General features: G+C 37.8%; 1 protein-coding gene and 1 pseudogene across 1 annotated transcript in view; one reads left to right on the top strand and one right to left on the bottom strand.

Moving 5' to 3' along the window:
• Positions 1 to 4,622: 4,622 nt before the first annotated feature.
• LOC113242152 (putative P2Y purinoceptor 10) overlaps positions 4,623 to 24,098 on the bottom strand; it is a 51,187-nt gene continuing 31,711 nt past the window's right edge. The window contains exon 2 of the mRNA XM_026480131.4: positions 4,623 to 5,908. Coding sequence (XP_026335916.1) covers positions 4,816 to 5,859 — 1,044 coding nt within the window. The 5' untranslated portion in view covers positions 5,860 to 5,908 and the 3' untranslated portion in view covers positions 4,623 to 4,815. The remainder of the gene's footprint in view (positions 5,909 to 24,098) is intronic.
• On the top strand, positions 11,633 to 23,576 carry LOC113242129 (HUWE1-associated protein modifying stress responses 1-like; annotated as a pseudogene).

Here is a 24,098-nt window from a genome sequence, read left to right as displayed (position 1 = left end):
ATGCCTTCATCTTTTTTATGATACTGATAGGTGGTTTAAAATATTTAATTCTGGGGCACCTGGGTGGCTCAGTGGGTTAAGCATCTGCCTCCAGCTCAGGTCATGATCCCAGGGTTCTGGGATTGAGCCCTTCATGGGGCTTTCTACTCAGCAGGGAGTCTGCTTCTCCCTCTCCCCCTGCCTGCTGCTCCCCCTGTTCATGCATGCTTTTTCTCTCAAATAAATAAAATCTTTGAAAAAAAATTAATTATATCCTATGTGTTTTATCGGTTAAGAGGGACACTATCTGCTTTCCTTGATTCCTTTGTTAATACTACCTCTCCCTGTGTCCTTATGTTTAAATAATCATTATAATTTTAAAATAATTATCATTTCTTATTTGATCTTTATAAGAGGCTTCTGAAGCAGAAAGATCATAGATTATTATCACCATATTGCAGAGGAGCAGATAGCGTCAGAGTGTTTGTAAAGTCTCTTAGTCAAGATCACAAAGTTAAGAAATGTCAGAAAGAGTATTAGAACCCAACTTCATCCCATTATTATCAGTTAACAGCTGTAGGTTTAAGCTTGCCATTCTTGGGACTCCTGCACTCCAGTATTTTGGGCAACAGTGCACAGAGGGACAGGATTGGCTATTGCCTGGCCCCAGAAATACAGGATTAAGGTGACTACATGTAGACCCTCTTCTAGAAGTAGGAGTAAATTGGGACCTTCAGGAGACATCTGAGAATTTCAGAATAGTTGGTAAGCCAGTCTGTTTTCTGTGCTTCTCCCAATCTTCCAGATAATGTTCATTACTCATGAAAACAATAGGCCAAATTCAGAAGAAAGGGTTAATGTATCTCAAATAGGACTCCAAATACATAGGAGGATTTCTACCAAGTGCCCTTAAGGAGGAAGGGAGCAAAGGCCAGGATGAGATGTTCTCTTAAGAGCATTATGGAAAATGAAAAATAGCTTCTGCAAGAGCAACAAAGCAATTTTCATTAAACTATTTCTTAATGAAAAAGTAAAACAAGTAGTAATCTCGAAATTATATATATAATTTCATATATAATTGATATTTATGATTATTGAAATTATATATAAAATTATATATAAATATAAATATTAAATTATATATCAATTTAGATATAAATATATATATTCTATCCTATTGATCTATAGATATATAGACATATATCTATATATGTGTATATATATTCCATTCTATAAATACATTCCATTCTATAGATACATGATATAGATATATGATTATATATATATATATATTTTCTGTATCTATTCTTCAGTTGAAGGACACTTGGGCCGTTTCTATAATTTCACTATCATAGATAATGCTGCTATAAACATCAAGGTGCATGTATCCCTTTGAATTACTATTTCTGTATTCTTTGGGTAAATACCTAGTAGTGCAATTGCTGGATCATAGGGTAGTTCTGTTTTTCACTTTTGAGGAAACTCCATACTGTTTTTCAGACTGGCTGCACCACTTTGCATTCCCATCAACAGTGCACAAGGGTTCCCCTTTCTCTACATCTTTGCCAATACCTGTTATTTCCTGTGTTGTCCATTTTAGCCATTCTGACAGATGTGAGGTGATATCTCATTACAGTTTTGTATTTCCCTGATAGTGAGTGATGTTGAATGGCTTTTCATGTGTCTGTTAGATATCTGTATGTCTTCTTTGGAAAAAATGTTTATTTATGTCTTCTGCCCATTTTTAATAGGATTATTCATTTTGGGGTGTTGAGTTTTGAAAATTCTTCATATATTTTGGATACTAACCCTTTAGTATCCTTCCCCTTCTCCTCCTCCTCCTTCTTCCTCTTCCTCCTCCTCCTCCTCTTCTCCTTCTTCTTCTTCTTCTTCTTCTCCTTCTTCTTCTTCTTCTTCTTCTTCTTCTTCTTCTTCTTCTCCATCTCCTTCTTCCTCTTCCTCTTCCTCTCCTTCTTCTGTGACTCCTCTAATAAGAGTGTTATTACATTTGATATCATCACTGAGTTACCTATGTCTATTCTCATGTTGCATAATTCTTATTTTTCTCTTTTGTTCAACTTCATTATTTTCCATTATTTTGTCTTCTAGATCACTAATTCATTCCTCTGCTTTTTCCAGCCTGCTGTTCATTACATGAAGTCTGTTTCTAATCTCATTCATTACACTCTTCATCTAATTGATTCTTTTTTAACTCTTTTATCTCTGTGGTGAGGGTCTCACTAATGTCCTCTATTCTTTTCTCAAGCCAAATGAGTATCCTCATGACTGTTGTTTTAAATTCTCCGTCTGTTTTACTTAGCTCTCTGTACATGGTCTTGTTCTTTCATTTGGGATGAATTCCTCCATCTTTGCATTTTGTCTAAGTCTCTGCTTTCTTCTCTGTGTTAGAAAATCCAATTATGTCTCCAGCTTCTGAAAGTAGTGACATTATAATGAGGAGTTCATGTAATGCCCAGAGCCTATTGCTTCAGGGAGTGTCTATGTTATGTGCTGGACGCATTCTCCTGCTGTGTTTTTGCTGCTCTATCCTTCAGTCTAATCATCTGCAGAAGCTCTCTTTGTTTGCTGTGGGTAGTGTTTGGTCCCTAATCCGAATGCAGTGAGTTGTAACTAGATGTGCTCTGGTCTGCTTGTGAAATGAGACCTGACACCACCTGCACCAGAACTAAGGCCCTGCTAACCTCTCTGGTCAAGAGACATGTTGTGGACAAGGGTTTGTGCTCATCTTCTAGGTGAGGGACCTATTGCACTGGGACTGAGGCAAGGTGACTATGAAGGACAGCCCCACCAGAGTTCTGGGGATGGGTCTTGGTGTAAGCAAGTTGAGTAGCCAGTGTAGGAGCTGAGCTGCTTCCAGTAGTTTGTTCTGTATGTTAAGGGGCAGGGGAGAGAAATGGAACTGGTCAGCTACTTTGTTCCAGGAGAGACGTCTCCATGAATGTTACCTCTCAGGGATGTGCTCTAAGAAGAGTGAGTAATGTCCCTTCTGTGTGCCCTAGGAGTTCTTCAGATCTTTGTTTCTATGCTGTCTGCCCCCAGGTTGTTTGCCTGCCTTCTCTCCAGGAATAGCATAATGCCCTCAGGGCTCTATTCCAGCCAAGCACTTTGACCTTTAAAACTCCAGGCTTTAAGCCCCACTGGTTGCAAGAACCCACAAAATTCAGCCCCTCTTGTTTTCCAAGTCAATGGCTTTTGTGTGTTCCCCAGTGTGGCCCTCTTTTGACCATGGCTCCCTTCCCTCAGCAGTGGCTGCAATCCCTTCCTCCCCTAAACCATGTCTCCATACTTTTATCTTCTTTGATGTGACCTTTTCTCTTCCTTTAGTTGTGGAGTTTGTTTTTTCAGTCTTCACGTCAATTTCTGGGGTATTTAGGTTGATTTGATAGTTATCTAGCTGTCTTTGTGAGATAAGACATGCCTAGGGTCCTTCCACTCTGCTGCCATCCTCCTCTGCCAAGAAGCACTTTCCTCTCTTTTTTTAAATTATTTTTTTATTTGAGTGTAGTTGACATACAATGTTTCATTAGTTTCATGTGTACAACATAGTGCTTTGACAAGTTTATACATTAGGTTTCACTCTTATTTTCCCGACACTGTGGCAAATGTTATTATCTGTTCCGATTCTAAGAGGCAATCACTATTACAAAAAAAAAAATCACACAGATAAAATAGTTTGTGAATTTCCAACCTTATAAAGACAAGAGAAAGTAAATCTTTATAATTTTATAAACCTGACCACTGCTTTATAAAATACCATTTTAATGAAAGACAATATATGAAATTTTAAGTTTCAAATTTTTCAATGGTAGTGAATTGTATTACAAAATTATTTCACCACAAAGATTTTAAAAAATAGCAATTTTTCATTCTGCATTCATAATAATATTCAATTCACTAATATTCTCTTTATATATGTCTTTACTTGTGAGAAATGAAATCTAACAGAAAAACTGCACATGTGTGATACTTTATTAACTCATTATTTAAAATCTATCAAGCAAAGTTGTGACTGATGTTGTACATAGAGGAATTAATGTAGAAAGATCATTGCACAATTGATTTTAATGTCAAATATAACAAAATATTTTCTGAATGAGTGCCCACATATAAAAGTAAGCATCATAACACACACTCTTAGACTTTCATGCAAAGAGCTTTCATAGCAAACCTTGAAACTCTGAAGTATATGAAGTATGTCAGAACACAATTGTCTCTGTGTTTAAGGTGTATGTGTTGTGTGTGAATCTCATGATACTTTTGAGAAATTTCAGATTAATCTAAATTGTTTGTTTCCCCAAGGGGACAAAAGGAAATGCTCATAGATATTCCAAGTTATATGGATAATAATTCCCACAACTCCTATTAATATTAAAAACTCTTTCCTCTTTAGTCTACTTTGCTCAAGTAGTATATATTTTCTTGATAAAGCTAGGATCATATTGTTCTCCTGCACATTTTTAAATGTTTGGATAATTCACCTATGTCCACTTATTTTCAATTTACTTTTTGTTTCTTGCAGGAGAAAGTGAAATATTGGACCCATTGCTGAGGAACAGGTGTGCAATTTATTCTGTTGCTTATTACTTTCTGTAAAAAAAAAAAAAAGATATTATATACTCCATAGAACAGTATGTTTCCCTTCTGATAGAAAATATAGTCATGACTAATTCCTTCAGAAGGATCATTCTGAGGTTGAAAGGAAGGAGGCCATGTTTTGTTAAGGCACTCAAAATACCATTTATTTTTTAAGAAAAATCTTCAAGGTGACATAGCTAAACTGATAGAGAACATAGATTACTCTAGCTAGTAATTTTATTACAATGTCTTGGAATCATTCAAAATTTCAAGAGAGATAGTTTGAAGATCCTCCTTCCTGTGATGAATTTCTAAAGCACTGTCTTTGCATCTCACACATGACTGAAGAGCCAAACCACCGTGTTCTGAAAACCTATCACGGAATTCTGAGGTCATAAAATAATATACAATAGGATCAAGACAGCAATTCAGATTTGCAAGACATAGAGAAATGATGTGAAAACATAAGGTGCTTTTGATTAGGGAACAGTTTGAAAAGACATGTTGTTTCACCATCATAAAGAATGGGAAGTTGAAGTGGTAGGGAGTGAAACACACAATGAACACCACTGCACACATCAGGACCATCCACAAAGCCTTTTTTCTCTCTTTGGTATTCTGAGGGGGATCTTGGACTTCTTGTAAAGATTTTCTCGTTTTCCACGTGCAATAAGTAATAATTACAACAGGTAAAAAAAACCCTCCAAGTTCAGCTATAGTTATCATGCCAATGGAGGAAGCCATGCTAATGTGTTGAAACCCCAAATCAGCAAAGCAGGATTCAGTGTGGTTGGTTAAGTCAGAACTTCTCAAAATTGGAAGTGGCAAACAGGCAGTCCCCACAATGATCCAGATGGCAGCACTGATGCCCACATCGTACCTACGCTTCCAGTTTCTGGCCCTAAAGGGCTTGAGGAGAAAGAAACATCTCTGAAGGCTGATGCACGTCAGGAAATAAATGCTGGCATACATGTTGAGATACTTCAGGTAGAAGCACAGCAGGCAAAGGGCCTTCTGGAAGGGCCAGTGGTGGCTGATGTAATAGTAAATCCGGAGGGGTAAAGACAGCACATGAGCAAGGTCAGCCACGGAGAGGTTAATCATGAAAATGATGGCTTTATTTTTCTTGCTGATGAAGCGGCACAGAACCCACAAGGCTGCACTGTTGGCCAGAAGACCAGGGATGAATATGAGGATGTAGGTGGTTGCATAGAGAGAGTACTGAAATGACACTTGAAGATCAGTGCACTTTGTTCTTATACTGTTTGTGCTGTTACTTCCCATCTTGAGGATGTATGTTCCTTCCTTAAGGAAAGCATTAGAGTGATGATTTCTGCAGAAAATAGAGTAAAAATAGGGTCAAGGGCATGCCAGTTCATGTTTGGATATACAAATGTATTTGTGTCCTGCCAAAGAAGTATTCAAGTATGAACTTTCACAAATTCAAAAGGCATTTTTTATGTAAACTGAAAATATCATGGCAATCTACAAATAGATAACAGCATTGTGGAGCATATTTTTAGAAATCAAAAAGATCACTGTTTTGGCAATAACCTTAATCAGGTTTCCCCCTTAGTAGTCAGGGGGAGTAATCAAACTTGTAGAGATAACCAACAAGCAAGATCTTACTGGAAAATTGCCCCAGACATACATTCCAACACTTTCTTGGGTTTCCACATTTCAGTATTACAGTTGTCTCCAAGTGCACTTTCAAAGTTTGAGATCTAGCTGAGTTTCCAATCATTAATGCTGGAAAAGACTAAAACTGAATCAATTTTAAATTGCAACCTTATCAGAGTTTAGGTGACTGCTAAGATGAGTCTGTGAACCTTTGGGACTGAAACAGAGGTAAGGGCCTAGGAGGGGCTGGCAGGTCACCAGGCCTCAGAAGGATGGAAGCCTGGAAAAAATGGTGCAATGAAGATAAATTAGGCTCCTTCAAAATTTGGCTGAGGGCAAAATTAGTCCTGCTTGTATGTCACAGCACTTTTCATAAAGCTTTTGTAACTTTAAAGATCTGTCTTTATTAACAGAATTATGGTAACTTCAGACATTCACATTTATTGAGACTATCCTTGCCTACCATTCAAACAACTACCAGAGTATGTGAAAAACTAGAAGGTATCTGATGGTAGTTGCAGCAAAAGGGGCTATCTCTAATTCAGCTCTTGAGGCAAGTTCAGTGAAAAGTTATTAATTTTGAATTGTTACATTTTTAGCAATCGTAATTGTTAGAGAGATCTTCCTTCTAGTGAGTTAAGATCTGTATCCCTGTCATTTTAGCCTAGTTCTGCCTACCAAGGTCATATAAAGTTTACCCCCTGTTGCACATGAAACTCTTAAAATATCTGAAGACAGCAATCCTGTCTCTATTAAATCTTCCTTTATCCAGGTTAAACATTCACTCCTAAAATGCAGAGTCCCTGTTCTTGGTTTTCTTTTGGATCAGATCCTTATTGCTTTTGGCCCAAAACCACTACAATACAGCTTATTTTAACCCTTGAAAATGACAGTTTACCCAAACATTTGATATTCTCAGGAAATAGAAAATGCCTTTGATTGTAGAAACAAAAGGATAAATGGAGTTTTAATACTCCCTTGTGCTTTTTATTGCTTGCAAAGAAAGTTAGTTTGTTTCACATTTTCTGGAATTACAGGGAAATTGAGGTACACTTAACATTAACTATTGAAAGCAATATAAAATCTAAGATAGTGCCTATTCAACCCAAAATACAACTAACTGCAATTGTAAAAATTCGGTCAACACACACACGGCTTAAACAGTTCCAAACCATCTATTTGATGCCTTTGCACTGACTACATGGTGCTTTCAGATAGACACTGTATTTACTGAAAGTTCATTGCAGTCAAACAACCGGCTCAGTCAAGTAAACAGCTACTTTGAATGTTTTTTTTTCCCCCACTGAGCTATTTTGCTAAATCAGCCAGTTAGTCTAGCAAACTGTAAATCGAGCCAACACTATCTGTTTCTGTGGTCTGTTTGTTTACCCACTGAACTAACTAAAATAATTGATCTTGTATTCTGCATACTCAGTTTAGTTAAAAGGCCATGTAAACTTGAACCAGAATTATTCTTTTTTTAACCAGAATTATGCTTGAAATAAAATTTAGAAAATAGTTAACATACATGAAGTCTTCCCTGATCATCTTTGGTTTTGTTATAATAATAATTAAAAATCACTGAATGCCTACTTTGGATGAGGTGTTATGCTAAGTACTTTATATACACTCTCTCAATCTGTCCCTCACAGCAATCTTATGCAACAATATAACATTATCACTGTTTTACAGCTGGGGAAACTTAGGTCCCCAGAAAGGCAATCCTCACCTCCCCCAAAAAGCCTGTCTTGACCTCTCCAAACCAGAGGTCACTTCTATGGCCTCACAGCATGCATAGTTTTGATCATTTTTCTAGTGAGAATACATTTAATACACTTAACATGCTGTGGTCATTGCCTTTGCATGGAGTCTCTTTTGTTCCTCTAAGTAGATTGCAATCTCCTACGTATCAAAGACTCGTTCTCTTACTACTTTCTTTCCTCGATAGTAAACTGTCTCCTAAAGTGTTTTGAACATATTAGGGATCCACTAAGTGTTGATTGAGTGAACGACTTGAATTCATGATGAGTGGATAAATCGGGGTGGGGGGATGGGGGGGCGGAGTCGCACTGAGAAAAAGGGAGTGTCTGGGGAATTAGAATTTAGATGTGATATTTGATTTGACCACCAGGTGTCATAAGTATACCAATGTTCAAATATTTTTAAATATTTAACACATTTCTTTTAAAATTCCATTAAGGGAGAAGTTATACTAAAGGAGAGAAGTATCAACAACATCCTGTGTAACAGAACAAGAATCCTTTAAAGGGCATTTTAGAGAGTTTTAATTTACTTTATTTTTTTAGCCTCCATACTTCCTCATTCACATCTCTGAAAATAGTTGCGCTTCTAAATTCATTAGAGATCCCTAGAATATTAGAGCAGTTAAAGACCATCGAGATCTTCTAATCATGACACTTTTTATAGATGAGAATACCAAGGCCAAAAACAGGGAGATTAAATTTTCCAAATTCACACAGAAAATTACTTGCAAAGGCTGAAACAGGATCCTCTTACCCTCCACTACAGAGTAATTTTTACTTTTCCAGGAAATTCTAAGATGAAACCCATATTTTTGTAATTACTTAATAATTCAAACTTTTAGAAATAAACCAATGCCAGATTTTAGAACAGTAACCTTGACAGTGAACTATTAAAGCAACAGTGATTAGGGTTTTTTTCCCAAATATTCTAGGACAAATACAGTGTTTTAAAAAAGCAGAATTAATATTTTTTGTACCTAATAATAAGATTGTGTAAAAAATCTGCTTAACAGGGGTGCCTGGGTGGCTCAGATGGTTAAGTGTCAGACTCTTGGTTTTGGCTCAGGTCATGATATCAGGGTCCTGAGATCAAGCCCATGCTGGGCTCCACACTCAGCTCCCAGAGTCTGCTTGAGATTCTTTTCCCCTGTTCACCTCCCCCTGCTCTTACTTTCTCTTTCTCTCTCTCTCAAATAAATAAATCTTTTTAAAAATCTGTTTAACAGTCTTAGATTAGGTTGTTTTTAAACTTTTGTTATTTCTTTATGTGAAGAATACAGTTTCACATTAGAAAATAGAGATAAAGAAAAACAAAATATATGCATGACTATCATCGATATTTCCACTGCTAACGTTTTGATGTATAACCTACATTTCCCCCCATGCCTATAGATCTATAAACGAATACATGTGTAGATATTTTAACCAAATTTGACTCATATACTCTTTTGTAATCATAGTTTGTACTCAATCATAATTATCATGAATATAGTACCACTAGGCATTTTATTAATAATCATTTATTAATCAATCTATTAATAAATAATCATTTTAATGGGTACTTAGAGTTTCATCAGAATTATATACCATAATTTTTTTTAACTAGTGGACATTAAGGTAGGTTCTCATTTTTCACTATTAGAAACAATGCCTTGTTAAACACTCTTGTACACCATCTTCATACATTTGAGCAACTATTTTCTTTGAATAAATTTTTAAAAGTGGAATTGCTAGCCTTTTGATCTATAATACCAAATTATCCTCCAGGAAGACATCCTAAGCTAATTCTCTTTCAAATTATAATGCTAATGGTTTCTCATAATATCACAATGTCAAATTTATTTGTTTTCCAAATATATCAAATTCTTTTCAGCTGAAGAAAGAAGTATGGTGTACAGAATTTTGACTCATTCTTTAAGGCCTAACTCAGTAATTACTGTACCTAGTCACAAATCAACTCAGACAAAATTTATTACTCCCAGCTTAACACAGTGGTTTTCAAACTTGAGGATGCCTCAGAATCATCTGGAATGCTGTCCTACCCATGGTTTCTGATTTAGTAGGTCTGGGTTAGGGCCCAATAATTTACATTTCTAATAAGTTCTCATGAGATCCAGGGACCACACATTGGAAAACATTGTCCTAACACACTGTATACCAGCAAGGATTGCATTTTATCTGAGAAACCAGTATGTTATCTCCTCACAAATATTGTGAATCTTTTAATTAGTGCTGTAGGCTGAATGTTTGAATGTTTATCCCACCCCAGGGTCGTATGTTGAAACCTAATCCTAAATGTGATGGTGTTTGGAGTGGAGCCTTTGGGAAGTAATTAGGTCTTTAAGGGATTAGTGCTCTTATAAAAGAGGCCCTAGGGAGATCCCTTGCCCCTTTCACCAGTGAGAGGATGGCCATCTATAAGCCAGAAGGTGGACTTTCAGCAGACACCAAATCTGACAACATCTTGGTCTTGGACTTCCTAGCCTCCAGAACTCTGAAAACTAAATATTGTTTAAGACACCCAATTTGTAGTCCTTTTGTTATAGCATCACAGATAGACTAAGACAATCAGACATTCTTTTCCACCCTGAATGAGGAACCTCATTTGTGACCTACTTTTCATAAATGTGTAGTATAATCTGGCTAATTTATCTACATCCAATTATTTCTCCTGTCTTGACTTTGTGGGAAAAAGTGATAGTAAAACAAAACAGAAACAATGACAAAAATACTGCATTATGCTTAGGTTTTAGAAAACAATCAAGATTCTCATGTTTAAAAAAAAAAAAACTTCTAGGGGCACCTGGGTCAGGCTCAGTCGGTTAAGAGTCTGACTCTTGATTTTGGCTTAGGTCTTGATCTCAGGGTCCTTAGATCGAGCCCCACACTGGGCTCTGCAATGGGTGTGGAGACTAAGATTCTCTCTCTCTAGCTCTACCCACCCCCATGCTGGCACGCTCTATCTCTCAACAAAGCAAAACAAAACAAAACAAAACAACCTTCTATACTTCTCAATACTATAATGAAAAGATGAGCTTTTAAAAGTTTTTTGTTGTTGTTGTTTTTGTTTTTGGAGGAAAGCAAGATGGTGGAGGAGTAGAGGGCCCCATTTCAACTGGTCCTCTGAATTTAGCTGGATATCTATCAAAGCATTTTGAACACCCATGAAATCAGCCTGAGATGTAAGAATATATATCTGGATCTCTAAAAGCAGAAAAATGGCTGCTTTTGGCAAAGTAGGAAGGGCAGAGTCATGAATCTGCGGAGAGATATTGGAAGATAAACAGAAGAGGGCAGGAGCTTCCATAAGCTGGCACCTGGAAAGTGATATAACACCAGAGGGCAAAATCAAAACTCTTAGAAATCTGCTCTAGTAAGAGACACCCCTCCCTGAAGGGGGCTCTGGAAATGAAAAGGCAGAATTCTAGGTAGGGCACTGTGGTCTCAGGATATAAGGGACCACAGAGCAAAAGGATATTCCTTGAAATGGTAGAGGGCCTGAGCATTGGAGCCAGAAAGTAGGTTATGGTCAGTGAGCGCAGGAAGGGACTCTCAACTAGGATCGCCAGAAACCACAAACCGGGTGGGTCAATATCCACTCTTTCCTTGAACAGACTGAAAAAATCTTGAACCAGTGTTTAAACAGGGCAAAAACTCACAGAGCAATAGTGGCCATGAAAAGGCTTTACGGCGGAACCAGACCTGATTCTGGAGCTTCGGGTGTGCATGAGAACCCACAGCCTCTCGAGGTTTTAAAAGCACAAAGGGCAGAGATACTCCCAGGCCCCTGAAAACACTTCTGGGAGAGTAGCTGTGGGCATGCACCACGGAAAGCTGTGGTTTTCAGCAGCACAGCAGAAGTGGAGACTGTCCTGCAGAGTTTATTAAAGAGGGCAGATTGCAAATTTTCTGCTCTATGCCAGAGGTTTGGTGGTGGCCATTTTTGCTCTGATCCCCTGAAGAGGTGCAGAAAGGCCCCAGGATACAAAAGACACTCAGAAGTCTGGATTCCACTGAGCTCATCCCCCAAACAGGAGGTGGAGCAACTCCACACAGGCAGGATTACCTGAGAAACAGAGTGGCACAGCCCTCCCTCAGAAGACAGGCTGGAAGAAGAGGTGGATGACAATCCTTTGGATCCTATAAGACTGTAAAATCCCAACACAAGGGGAAAATTGTATATTGAGCTCCAGGTGTGGCCTCACAATTTGCTTATTTTATAGATATAATTTTCCTTTCCTTTTCTTCCCTCCTTTCTTTTTGTTTTGTTTTTTTTTTCCTTTTCTCATGCCATTTTCCATTGCTGTATTCTTCTTTATACCTTCTCCTCATTTCAACTAGATGTCTATTATACCAACTCATTTTTTCATAGGCCCTTTTCAACTTGTATTTTTACACACCTATATTTTTTATAGATATATGCTCTATTTTTGCCTGTTTTTCACTCTACTCAGTTTTATCTGTTTATGTATACAAGTTTTACTTTCCTAGTAATTTTGGGATGTAGTGTCTTCTAAAACACACAGACCAAAATACACCCAGGAACAACTGAAACACCCTGCTTTGTACACACTGAGAGATTACAGCCCCCCTTTCTTCCCCCCTTTTTAATATATATATGTGTGTGTGTGTGTTTTAAATTTTTTACTTTTATTCTTGTGTTTCATTTGAGCTTTGTTTTTTTTTGTTTTGTTTTTTTGGTGGTGGCATCTGACCATGCCAGATTTTGCTAGGGTGCATCTAACTTGGGTCATGGTTGGTATTTTGGACTCTGTCCATTCGTTCAAACATCCATCAACAGAATGACTAGGAGGAGGAACTCCCAACAAAGGAAAGATCCAGAGACAATGTCTTCTGCCACAGTACTAATGGATATGTATATAAGCAAGATGTCAGAGACAGACTTCAGGATATCAATCATGAACACAATAGCTAGACTCGAAAAAAGCTTTAGTGACAATATAGAATCTCTAACGGCAGAAATGAGATCTAATTAGGCCAAACTTAAAAATGCTATGAATGAGATGCAGTCTAAACTGGATACTCTAACATCCAGGGTAAATGAGGCAGAAGAATGAATTAAAGATCTAGAAGATAAGCTGATAGAAAGGAAGGAAGCTGAAGACAGGGATAGGCAGCTAGTGGCACATGAAAATAGATTTAGAGAGATCAATGATGCCATGAAATGCTCCAATGTCAAAATTATTGGGATCCCCGAGGGGGTGGAGAGAGAGAGGACTAAAAGGTATATTTGAGCAAATTATAGCTGAGAACTTCCCTAATCTGGGGAAAGAAACAAGCATTGGTGTCCAAGAGGCAGAGAAGACCCCTCTAAAAATCAGTAAAAATAGATCAACATCCCAACATGTAATAGTGAAGTTTGCAAATCTTAGAGCCAAGGAAGCCATCCTGAGAGCAGCTAGGGGGAAGAGATTTCTTACATACAGATGGAGGCACATCACAATAACATCAGACCTGTCCACAGGGACTTGGCAAGCCATAAAGGGCTGGCAGGACATATTCAGGAATCTAAATGAAAAGAACATGCAGCCAAGAATACTACCCAGCAATACTGTCATTCAGAACAGAGGGAGAGATAAAGAGCTTTCAGGACAGGCAGAAACTGAAAAAATATGTGACCACCAAGAAATATTACAGGACCACCAGCCCTGCAAGAACTATTAAGGGGGATTCTGTAAATGATGAGAAACCCCAAAAGTCACATAGATAAGAAATAAATAGAAAACCTACAGAAACAGAGGCCTTATAGGCAATATAATGGCACTAAATTCATATCTTTCAATAGTTACTCTGAATGTAAATGGGCTGAATGTTCCCATGAAAAGACACAGGGTTTCAGATTGGATAAAGAAGCAGGACCAATCCATATTCTCTCTACAAGACTCATTTTGAACCTAAAGACACCTCCAGATTGAAACTGAGGGGATGGAGAACCATTTACCATGGAAATGGACCTCAAAAGAAAATTGGGGTAGCAATGCTCATATCATAAAAATTAGATTTTAAACCAAAGACTGTAATAAGAGATGTAGAAGGACACTATACCAAAATTAAAGGATCTGTCTAACAAGAAGATCTGACAATTGTAAATATCTATGCCCCCAAAATGGGAGCAGCCAATTATATAAACCAATTAATAAACAAAATGAAGGAACATATAGATAATAATATATTAATAGTAGGAGACCTAAACACTTCACTCACAGCAATGGACAGATCGTCTAAGCAGAAGATCAACAAAGAAACTAGAGCTTTGAATGACACATTGGACCACATGGACTTTATACATACATACAGAACATTCCATCCTAAAACAACAGAATACTCATTTTTCTCAAAAGCACATGAAACTTTCTCCAGAATAGACCACATACTGGGTCACAAATCAGGTCTCAACTGATGCCAGAATATTGAGATTATCCCTGCATATTTTCAGACCACAATGCTTTGAAACTGTAACCAAAACACAAGAAGAAATTTGGAAGGAACTCAAACACTTGGAACTTAAAGAGAATCTTGCTAAAGAATGATTGGGTGGGGGGCGCTTGGGTAGCGCAGTCGTTAAGCGTCTGCCTTCAGCTCAGGGCGTGATCCTGGTGTTCCGGGATCAAGTCCCACATCGGGCTCCTTTGCTGGGAGCCTGCTTCTTCCTCTCCTACTCCCCCTGCTGTGTTGCCTCTCTCGCTGGCTGTCTCTCTGTCACATAAATAAATAAAATCTTTTTTTAAAAAAAAGAATGATTGAGTGAACCAGGAAATTAAAGAAGAACTTAAACAATTCATGGAAACTAATGAGAATGAAAATATGTATGTCCAAAATCTATGGGATACTGCAAAGGCAGTCTTAAGAGGGAAATACATAGCCATCCAATTCTCTCTCAAAAAATTAGAAAAATCCCACATGTACAAGCTAAACTTACACCTAAAGGACCTGGGGAAAGAACAGGAAATAAGGCCTAATCCAAGCAGGAGAAGAGAAATAATAAAGATTAGAGCAGAAATCAATGAACTAGAAACCAGAAAAACAGTAGAACAGGTCAATGAAACTAGAAGCTTGTTCTTTGAAAGAATTAATAAGATCAATAACCATTGGCCAGACTTATCCAAAAGAAAATGGAAAAGACCCAAATTAATAAAATCATGAATTAAAGGGGAGAGATCATGACTAACACCAAAAAGAAAAATAGAAACAATTATGAGAAATTATTACCAGCAACTATATGCCAAAAAAATTAAGCAATCTATAAGAAATGGATGCATTCCTGATAACTTATAATCTACCAAGACTGAAACAGGAAAAATTAGACAATCTGAATAGCCCAATGAACAGCAAGGAAATTGAAGCAGTGATCAAAAACCTCCCAAAAACAAGAGTTCCAGGGCCAGATGGCTTCCCGGGGGAATTCAAGTAAACATTTAAAGAAGAAATAATACCTATTCTTCTGAAGCTGTTTCAAAAAATAGAAATAGAAGGGAAAATTCCATACTCGTTCTATGAGGCCAACATTACCCTGATCCCCAAACCAGACAAAGATCCCACCAAAAAGGAGAATTACAGACCAATATCCCTGATGAACATGGATGTCAAAATACTCAACAGGATTCTAGCCAGTAGGATCCAACAGTACATTGAAAGGATTACCCATCATGACCCAGTGGTGGGATTTATTCCTGGGATGCAAGGGTGGTTCAACATTTGCAAATCAATCAACCTGGTAGAGCACATTAATAAAAGAAAAGACAAGAACCATATGATCCTCTCAATCGATGCAGAGAAAGCATTTGACAAAATACAGTGTCTTTTCCTGATTAAAACTCTTCAAAGTACAGGGATAGAGGGAACATATCTCAATATCATAAAAGCCATTTATGAAAAGTCCACAGGGAATATAATTTTCAATGGGGAAAAAGTGACAGCTTTTCCCCTAAGATCAGGAGCACAAGGATGCCTAATCTCACCACTATTGTTCAACATAGTACTAGAAGTCCTAGCCTAAGCAGACAACAAAAAGAAATAAAAGCCATCCAAATCGGCAAAGAAGAAGTCAAACTCTCTCTCTTCTCAGATGACATGATACTTTATGTGGAAAACAAAAGACTCCACCCCCAAATTACTAGAACTCATACAGCAATTCAGTAATGTGGCAGGATACAAAATCAATGCACAGAAATCAGTTGCATTTCCTAATTTATCTGCTCCACAGTTTCCTTCACTGTATAATGTATAACAGTGTTGTGTTCATTCAAAGAGTCAAGAAATGTACACAATGCATGTATCCGCTAATTAGTAATACTGCAAGAAGTGACATTATTCTAATTTGTTTTGTATATTTCTTCTAAGTCATGAAAGAATGTGAAATATAAATACATTTCAAACCCCAGCTCAAGTTCCTTGCACCCCTGACTTCTCCGGTCCTTGTTGATTTCAACTTTCTTGGGATTGCTGATGTATCTGGCAACTTATACTCCAATAACATCAGTGTTTACTAACAGTTAAATTTACTGATCGTTTACTATGTGCCACCCACTTCAGATATATTATATCATATAATCTTCATGATGATGCTATGAGGAAGGGAGATACTGTCATTATGATCATTTGACCATTAAGAAATTGTCAAACTCTTACTTATGCATTATTATCTCCAACTAGTACATTATTTGCTATTATGTCTAGGGTGTGGATCATGAATACTAGTACCTTGACAAACCCCTTATCCACAGTAAAACACAGACTACACCAGCAGTGGGCAAAGAATATTACTCTGTCAATCCCACTGCAACCATCTGTGGCTTGATCACCGGCCCTTTTAGGATTTTCCCAGTTTCCCTTAGTTAGTTTATATTCTCCAGGGACTCTAGTCCTTAAATTTGCTTTAAATTAGATAACTCCCTTCATTTTATTTAAAGCTTTCAACTCTTCCTAAAATAATAGCTTTGCAAATGAGTTTTAGATAGTTGTTATTCCACTTATTTCTCTTTTCTCCAAATGTAGGACCATGACTGTTTCCCACTGCTGTTTGGCAGTGCTACTGGTTTCAAATAGCAAAAGGCTTAGGAATAGAATAGTCTCACCACTATTCTGCTCCTTTGGCTGTGTCTGAGTTTCATGTGTCTTACTGAGGACTGAGCCAAGCAGACATAGTTGCAGATCACTACTTCTTCAGAAAGATTAGTAACAAGACCTATGGTAAGTTGCCTGCTTATGTATGTCCCAATTCGGTTGCCCCAGAATTGGAGGATGCTACCTGCAAGAAATTTTAAAAAATTATTTGAATCTTCATTTTGACCTCATTTGGTAAGATACAAAGTGGTAAAGTAACTTACCTAGGGATAAAGAGACTCACTGTTAATTAGATTTTGAAATGCGGCTAAAAATAAGCTTCTCACTCAAATCATCTTTCTACTTCATCTGTCTGCCTCCCTGATGAGAGAAGAAAGTGCTATGTAAACCTCCCCCAAACCAAGGGCACCAATGGTAGGGGAAAGCACAGAGCAGATGAGTTGTGTCTCAGTGAAAAGCAAAGATTGGCATTGATAGGAATTTTTGACTATACTAACAACCTTTTCTATTATCCTCTGCCTATAACAGCCATTCTTTGGAGTATGCACAAGACTTGTGTTCCTTCGCCCACTTATCTCATTTTATGTACATTCAAGTGCAAAACAATACTTACCTAGGCCTTAGAACACAACTTCCCCTCTAAATATGATGAATATTAATTAACTAATTAATGTAACATTTTGCATCCCTTCAATGTATTAAGCATTGTTTTAGGTACTGATGATAAGATGGTATTTATGCAGACATGGTCTCTGTACTCATGAAGATTGTAATCTCATATTATATCCACCCCATCCTCTCTACCCAAAGAAATACTACTCATTTATTAATAAGCGTGTGTCCCATGGGCATTTAAAACTATTTTTTAAAAAAATTTTCTCAGGATAAATTAAAATGTTTTAAAGTATAATATTCCTCCAAAAAGTGTGCTCTTTTACTAGAATCACCGTATACTTGGCTGGCCATATATTCTGATTTGCCTAGAACAGAACTGATTTACATTTGTTATTGCAATGTAATCAATAATGATACTCCCTTTCACTCTTGAAAGAGTGTTAGTTTGAATAATGGTATATGATCACTCTGCCATCTACCCATTCACACAATCTAGGTGATACCTTTAACATCTACACCTAGTAATACCCACACACATCCCATAAATTCTATCTTCTTAATTTTTAAATTTAGCTTCTTCTGTCTTTCTGCACCACCTCTATTCTAATTTAGACAACTGTCATCTCTTTATTACTTATTCTTACCATCCTCTGTTGGTTCTCTCTACTTCCAATTTTGCCCATTCCAACAAACATATTTTTCATTAAAGTAATCTTTCTGAATTCCAAATGTGATCCTTCTATTCTGTTGCCTAATTCTTCCAATGATTCACCTGTATCTAAAAACGAAACAAAACAAAACTTCCTTAATATGGTGTATTAAGTCCTGCAGGCCTATCTTTCCAACCTCATTCCTATAGTTCTACACTTCACTACAATTCTCTGCTCCAACCATGCTGAAGTACTCACATTTCCATGAATGCGTGGTGCATTCTGATATATTGATGAAACTGAATAAATATTTTATGCTCTTGGAATATTCTTTTCCCACTTTTCATGTGACTAATTTTCCTTCAGCTCCTAATTTAGAATTATCTTCTGGAAAACCTTCCCAGATTTCTCTCCAAGTCTGACTTAGGTACCTCTCTGTGCCTTTATAAGATCCTGTGCTTCCCTTATCAACTGGATCATGCACAGATATTATACTCTGAGATGTATATTGAATTTTTCTTGATCAAGTGTACATCAAGAGAAATAGAAAACTTCCTTGCAAGAGTTAGATATTCAAAGCACATTTGTTTATTAAATAAATTAAGGAGTTGATAGAATTTTAAATTAAGGAAATGATAGAATTCTAGGAGCAAGATAAAATTAATATTGTTAGAAATTAGCCATCAGCATCCCCACCCATCTTCCACCCAAATAACAACAGGTAGGCCTACTTATAAGATTATCCTGAAAACTTCTGATTCCAGATGAGCTGGAATAAATCTCCATCCCATTATTCTTGATAATTATGGCTAAAATTCCTGGATAAAACATATAAACCAAATGTCAGAAGACTCTAAGATGTGGAGAAAATACAAAAAAAAAAAAAAAAGACTGGCTGAAGACTCAAGGAACAACATGACATTGATTGTGTGTGTGTGTGTGTACATGTGTATGTGTATTGTCTCCTGTATATCCTTTTTTTTTTTAAAGATTTTATTTATTTATTTGACAGAGATAGAGACAGCCAGCGAGAGAGGGAACACAAGCAGGGGGAGTGGGAGAGGAAGAAGCAGGCTCATAGCAGAAGAGCCTGATGTGGGGCTCGATCCCATAACGCCGGGATCACGCCCTGAGCTGAAGGCAGACGCCCAGCCGCTGTGCCACCCAGGCGCCCCGTCTCCTGTATATCCTGAACTAAGCACTGGGGAAGCCCACAGGTGAAAAAAATAAAATGGCTGAAAATTTCCCAAATTTTGTACAAGGCATAAAGCTATTAATTCAAGGACTGAGTTTACCCTAAATGGGATAAGTGCAGATAAATGCACATACAGACACATCATAATTAATCTTCAGAAACGTAAAGACTAAAAATCTCATAAAAGAAGAAAACAGAGAAACAATACTTTATTCATAGAAAAACAATGATCCAGGGGCGCCTGGGTGGCTCAGTCATTAGCATCTGCCTTTGGCTCAGAGCGTGATCCCAGAGTCCTGGGATAGATCCCCACATCAGGCTCCTCCACTGGGAGCCTGCTTCTTCCTCTCCCACTCCCCCTGCTTGTGTTCCCTCTCTCGCTGGCTGTCTCCCTCTCTCTGTCAAATAAATAAATAAAATCTTTAAAAAAAAAGAAAGAAAGAAAAAGAAAAACAATGATCCAAATGACAGATTTCTAATTTGAAACTATGGAGGCCAAAAAAAAATATCTTTTGGGAATACTCAGGTGATGGAAACAAAGTTGACATACTCTAAGATAATTGTTAAAGAAAGTTCTTCAATCACAAAGGAAATAATAACAGAAAAAAATTAATATCAAGAATAAAGAAAGAGGGGCACTTGTGTGGATCAGGTGGTTAAGCACAAGGCTCTTGATTTTGGCTCAGGTCATTATCTCAGGGTCCTGAGATTGAGCCCTACATCAGGCTCCAAGCTCAGCACAAAGCCTGCTTGAGATCCTCTCTCTCCCTCTCCTTCTGCCCCTCCCTGCCTCTCAAAAACAAATAAATTAAATTTTTAAAAAAAGAGTAAAAAAGAGGCCAGTCACAAAATGGGGAAGGAAAGCTATGGGGGCAGGCCTGAGCCAGCTTTGGGGCAGGGACTAGGAAAGGGCATCTCCCTTCATCTCCCCTATGCTGGGCTGTGATTCTGGGCTCCCAGGCTCCCCTTCAACCTGACCCCCTTCCTGCCATCCTTGCACTGAGTGTGGGATTCTGAAATCCTGCAACAAAATGGTGAGACCTAATGTGGCCTTCTGGAGTGACTGACACCCAAGTAAAATCTCTCTGTTTCTTTTGTGTTTCTCCCCTACCCCACTTTTTCTGACTGAGTGTGTCAGCAGCCAGGACTTTTTCTCTGGGTCCCCTTCCAAAATGTGGCCACCACCATCATCAACCTCTACAAAGAAAGCATGGGTACCCATCAGTGAATCTTTGGTATTGGAATTCAAATTGCCTATCAGCTGTGCAATAAGTATGTGTTGGTTTAGGTTAAAAAATGCAGAAGAACTATTTGTAGAGAGATTTGATCAGCTTCCTGTGTGGAAAAGTTCCTCTACCACAAAACTCTAGAGCTCCCCCAAGACGGACTGTAGTTTCCCCTAACTGAGCTACTTCAATGGAAATCAGTTCATCTGTAGAGACTAATTTGCAACCCTTCTGGGAAAACATAGGTTTGCATGGTCTTAGTGGTACAACAGCTAGTATAAGCATGCATTTGAGTATCCCAAGCTCTCCTACACATATAAGCAATGGATGGAATGCAAGTTGAAGGATAAATGGACTCCATGTTGTCAATTTGAACACTTTCATATCAGAAGAAACGGCACTCCACTTGGACAATGGTGGAACTGGAAGGTGTACCATGCACCTGGTTTCTATACAGTCACAGTGTGCAACTTTTAATGATTGGACTGTGCCCTGTTTTTGGTTTTCCAAGCAGTTTCATTTGGTTTTGGCTCAGGTCCTGATCTCAGGGTTGTGAGATCGAGCCCCCATCTGGCTCTGCACTCAGCATGGAGTCCATTTGAGACTCTCCCTCCCTCTCCCTTTGCCCATCCCCAATCTCTAAAATAAATAAATAAATCTTTAAAAAGATAAATAAATAAATAAAACGTCTATTACCAATAATTCTAAAACTGTGTTGGTAGGTTAATAATATATAGATATACTATGTAAGACAATGATAGAACAAAAGCAAGGAATGGGGCTATATTGAAACAAGGTTTTTATATACTATTGAAATCAAATTGACATTAATCTGTACTAATTTTTTTTAATTTTTAATTTTTTTAAATTCAATTTACTTAACATGTAGTGTATTATTAGTTTTAGGGGTAGAATTTGGTGATTCATCAGTGCATATAATAACCAGTGCTCATTACATCAAGTGCCCTCCTTAATGTCCATCCCCCAATTACCTCATCCCCCCACCCACCTCCCCTCCAGCAACCCTCAGTTTCTTATAGTTAAGAGTCTCTTATGGATTGCCTCCCTCTCTGTTTTTATCATATTTTATTTTTTCCTTCCCTTCCCTGACATTCATCTGTTTTGTCTGATAAATACCATATGATTTTACTCATACATAGAATTTAAGAAACTAGGTTGTTTTAAGGTAAGTTGTTAGCTGAAATCCACAAGGAAACTTCTAAGAAAATAAACCTAAAACTGAAGTAATATAAACAACAAAGGAATTGAAATGGTATACAATAAATTGCTTATGTAACACAGATGAAGTTAGAAATGGATGATTAGATATCAAAAGACATTAAGAAAACAAATAGCAAAAGAGCAGATCCATAATTACATTATATTTTATTACATTGAATATAAATGGATTAAACACTCCAATAACAAAGCAGAGATTGGTAGAGTGGATTAAAATAAACAACTGCATACTAACACATGCTATGTACAGAGACACACATTAGATTCAAAGACACAAATAGGTTGAAAGTAAAAATAAGTTAAAATAGATACCATGAAAACAGTAATTGAAAGGGAGCTGGAAGGGCTATACTAATATCAGAAAAAATAGATTTTAAATATCAATTGCTATTAGAGGCAGAAAGAATATTACATAACAATTAAAAACAATTCAGTCAGGGAGACAAGGCAATTAAAAGCATATATGCACCTAAAAATATAGCTCTGAAATATATGAAATGAAAACTGACAGAAGTCAAAAGAGAGAGATAGATAATTCAGCAATAACAGTTGGAGACATCGTAGCTTGTTTTCAATAATGGATAAAACAACATGCCAGAAGATCAAACACAGTATTCAAGATTTGAACAACACTATAAATCAACTAAATCAAACAGTAATAGAATATTTCATCCAATAACAGCAGAATATACATTCTTCTCAAATAAACATGGAACATTCTTCAAGATAAGAACTAGGAAGATCAGTAGGGGAAGAAAGGGATAAAGAAAGGGGGGGGTAATCAGAAGGGGGAATGAAGCATGAGAGACTATGGACTCTGAGAAACAAACTGAGGGCTTCAGAGGGGAGGGGGTGGGGGAATGGGATAGGCTGGTGATGGGTAGTAAGGAGGGCACGTATTGCATGGTGCACTGGGTGTTATATGCAACTAATGAATCATCGAACTTTACATCAGAAACCAAGAATGTACTGTATGGTGACTAACATAATATAATTTAAAAAAACATTAAAAAAAGACAGAATATATTTTAAGCCATACAACCCTTGAAAACTTTAAAAGGATTAATATCACACAAAGTATATTTTCTGACTACAATGAAATGAAATTGGAAATGGTTACAAGGAAGTGTTGTCAGCAAAATGGTAACAGGAATTTTGAGCATTCATCTCCCCCTAGAAACATCAATTTGAACAAACATTCATGGATGATAATACCTTCACAAGGACCAAAGATTCCAAGTGAGGAGTTACAACACCTGAATGAAGCACAGAGATAAGAAAAGACACTGAGGAAAGTAGAAATCATAGACTCACACTACTCCCATCACCCTTCCACCAAGAGCCTTAGCAGGCCAGTGCAGAGAGAGACGCCTACCCCATGCAGGAAGGAAGTGAAGTGAGTGCCCAAACTCACCACAGATGTCACAGTACCAGGCCAACTCCTTTAGCCTCAGGTGGTTCTCTGAGTGTGTCCACAAAACTAGGCTTCCAGCTCACCCCAGTGTCTGTTGACTTCTGCAGCCTCGGGCACCTCCTGCAACCCCAGGCAGCATATTTGACACTAAGGCACCCAGGAGATCCTAAAAATCCAGACCCATATCTTCCATGATGCCTGCCAGCTCCAGTAACCTCAGGCAGTTTCCATGGCAACAAGCTCCTGGCAGGCCTAGGAAACTAAGGACACTGGTTCTCTTCAGCACCTGCTGGCTTCAGTGACTCCAGGCATCTTCCACAGCTCCAGGCAGTTTCCTTGAACATGGTCCCAGATAGCCCCCACAAACTCAAGCTCCCAGAACAACCAGGAACCAGGTATCTCCCACAGCCCCAGTAAGCTTCCATTGTACCAGGTTCCTCGTGAGATTTAGCAAACCCTGGTGGTCTCTGATCTACCCAGTGCCTGCTGCTTCCTGAATCTCCAAGCAGCATCTGTGGCCCAGGCTTTCAATAGGCTCCTGTGATCTCAGGCTTCTGCTATATCCAAGTACCAGACAGCTCCCATGACCTAGGGTGTATCCTATGGCCCAGGTTCACAATAAGCCCCCATAAACCCATTCCAGTATTGTACCCAGCAGACTCAGATGCTGGGTCCTCCATGTAATTGATGATCCCCAGCATGTAATTGACTCTGTGA

Source organism: Ursus arctos, chromosome X (assembly GCF_023065955.2).
Source record: "Ursus arctos isolate Adak ecotype North America chromosome X, UrsArc2.0, whole genome shotgun sequence".
In the NCBI taxonomy this organism is placed as follows: domain Eukaryota; kingdom Metazoa; phylum Chordata; class Mammalia; order Carnivora; family Ursidae; genus Ursus; species Ursus arctos.
This window is presented reverse-complemented; position numbering and strand designations above follow the sequence as displayed.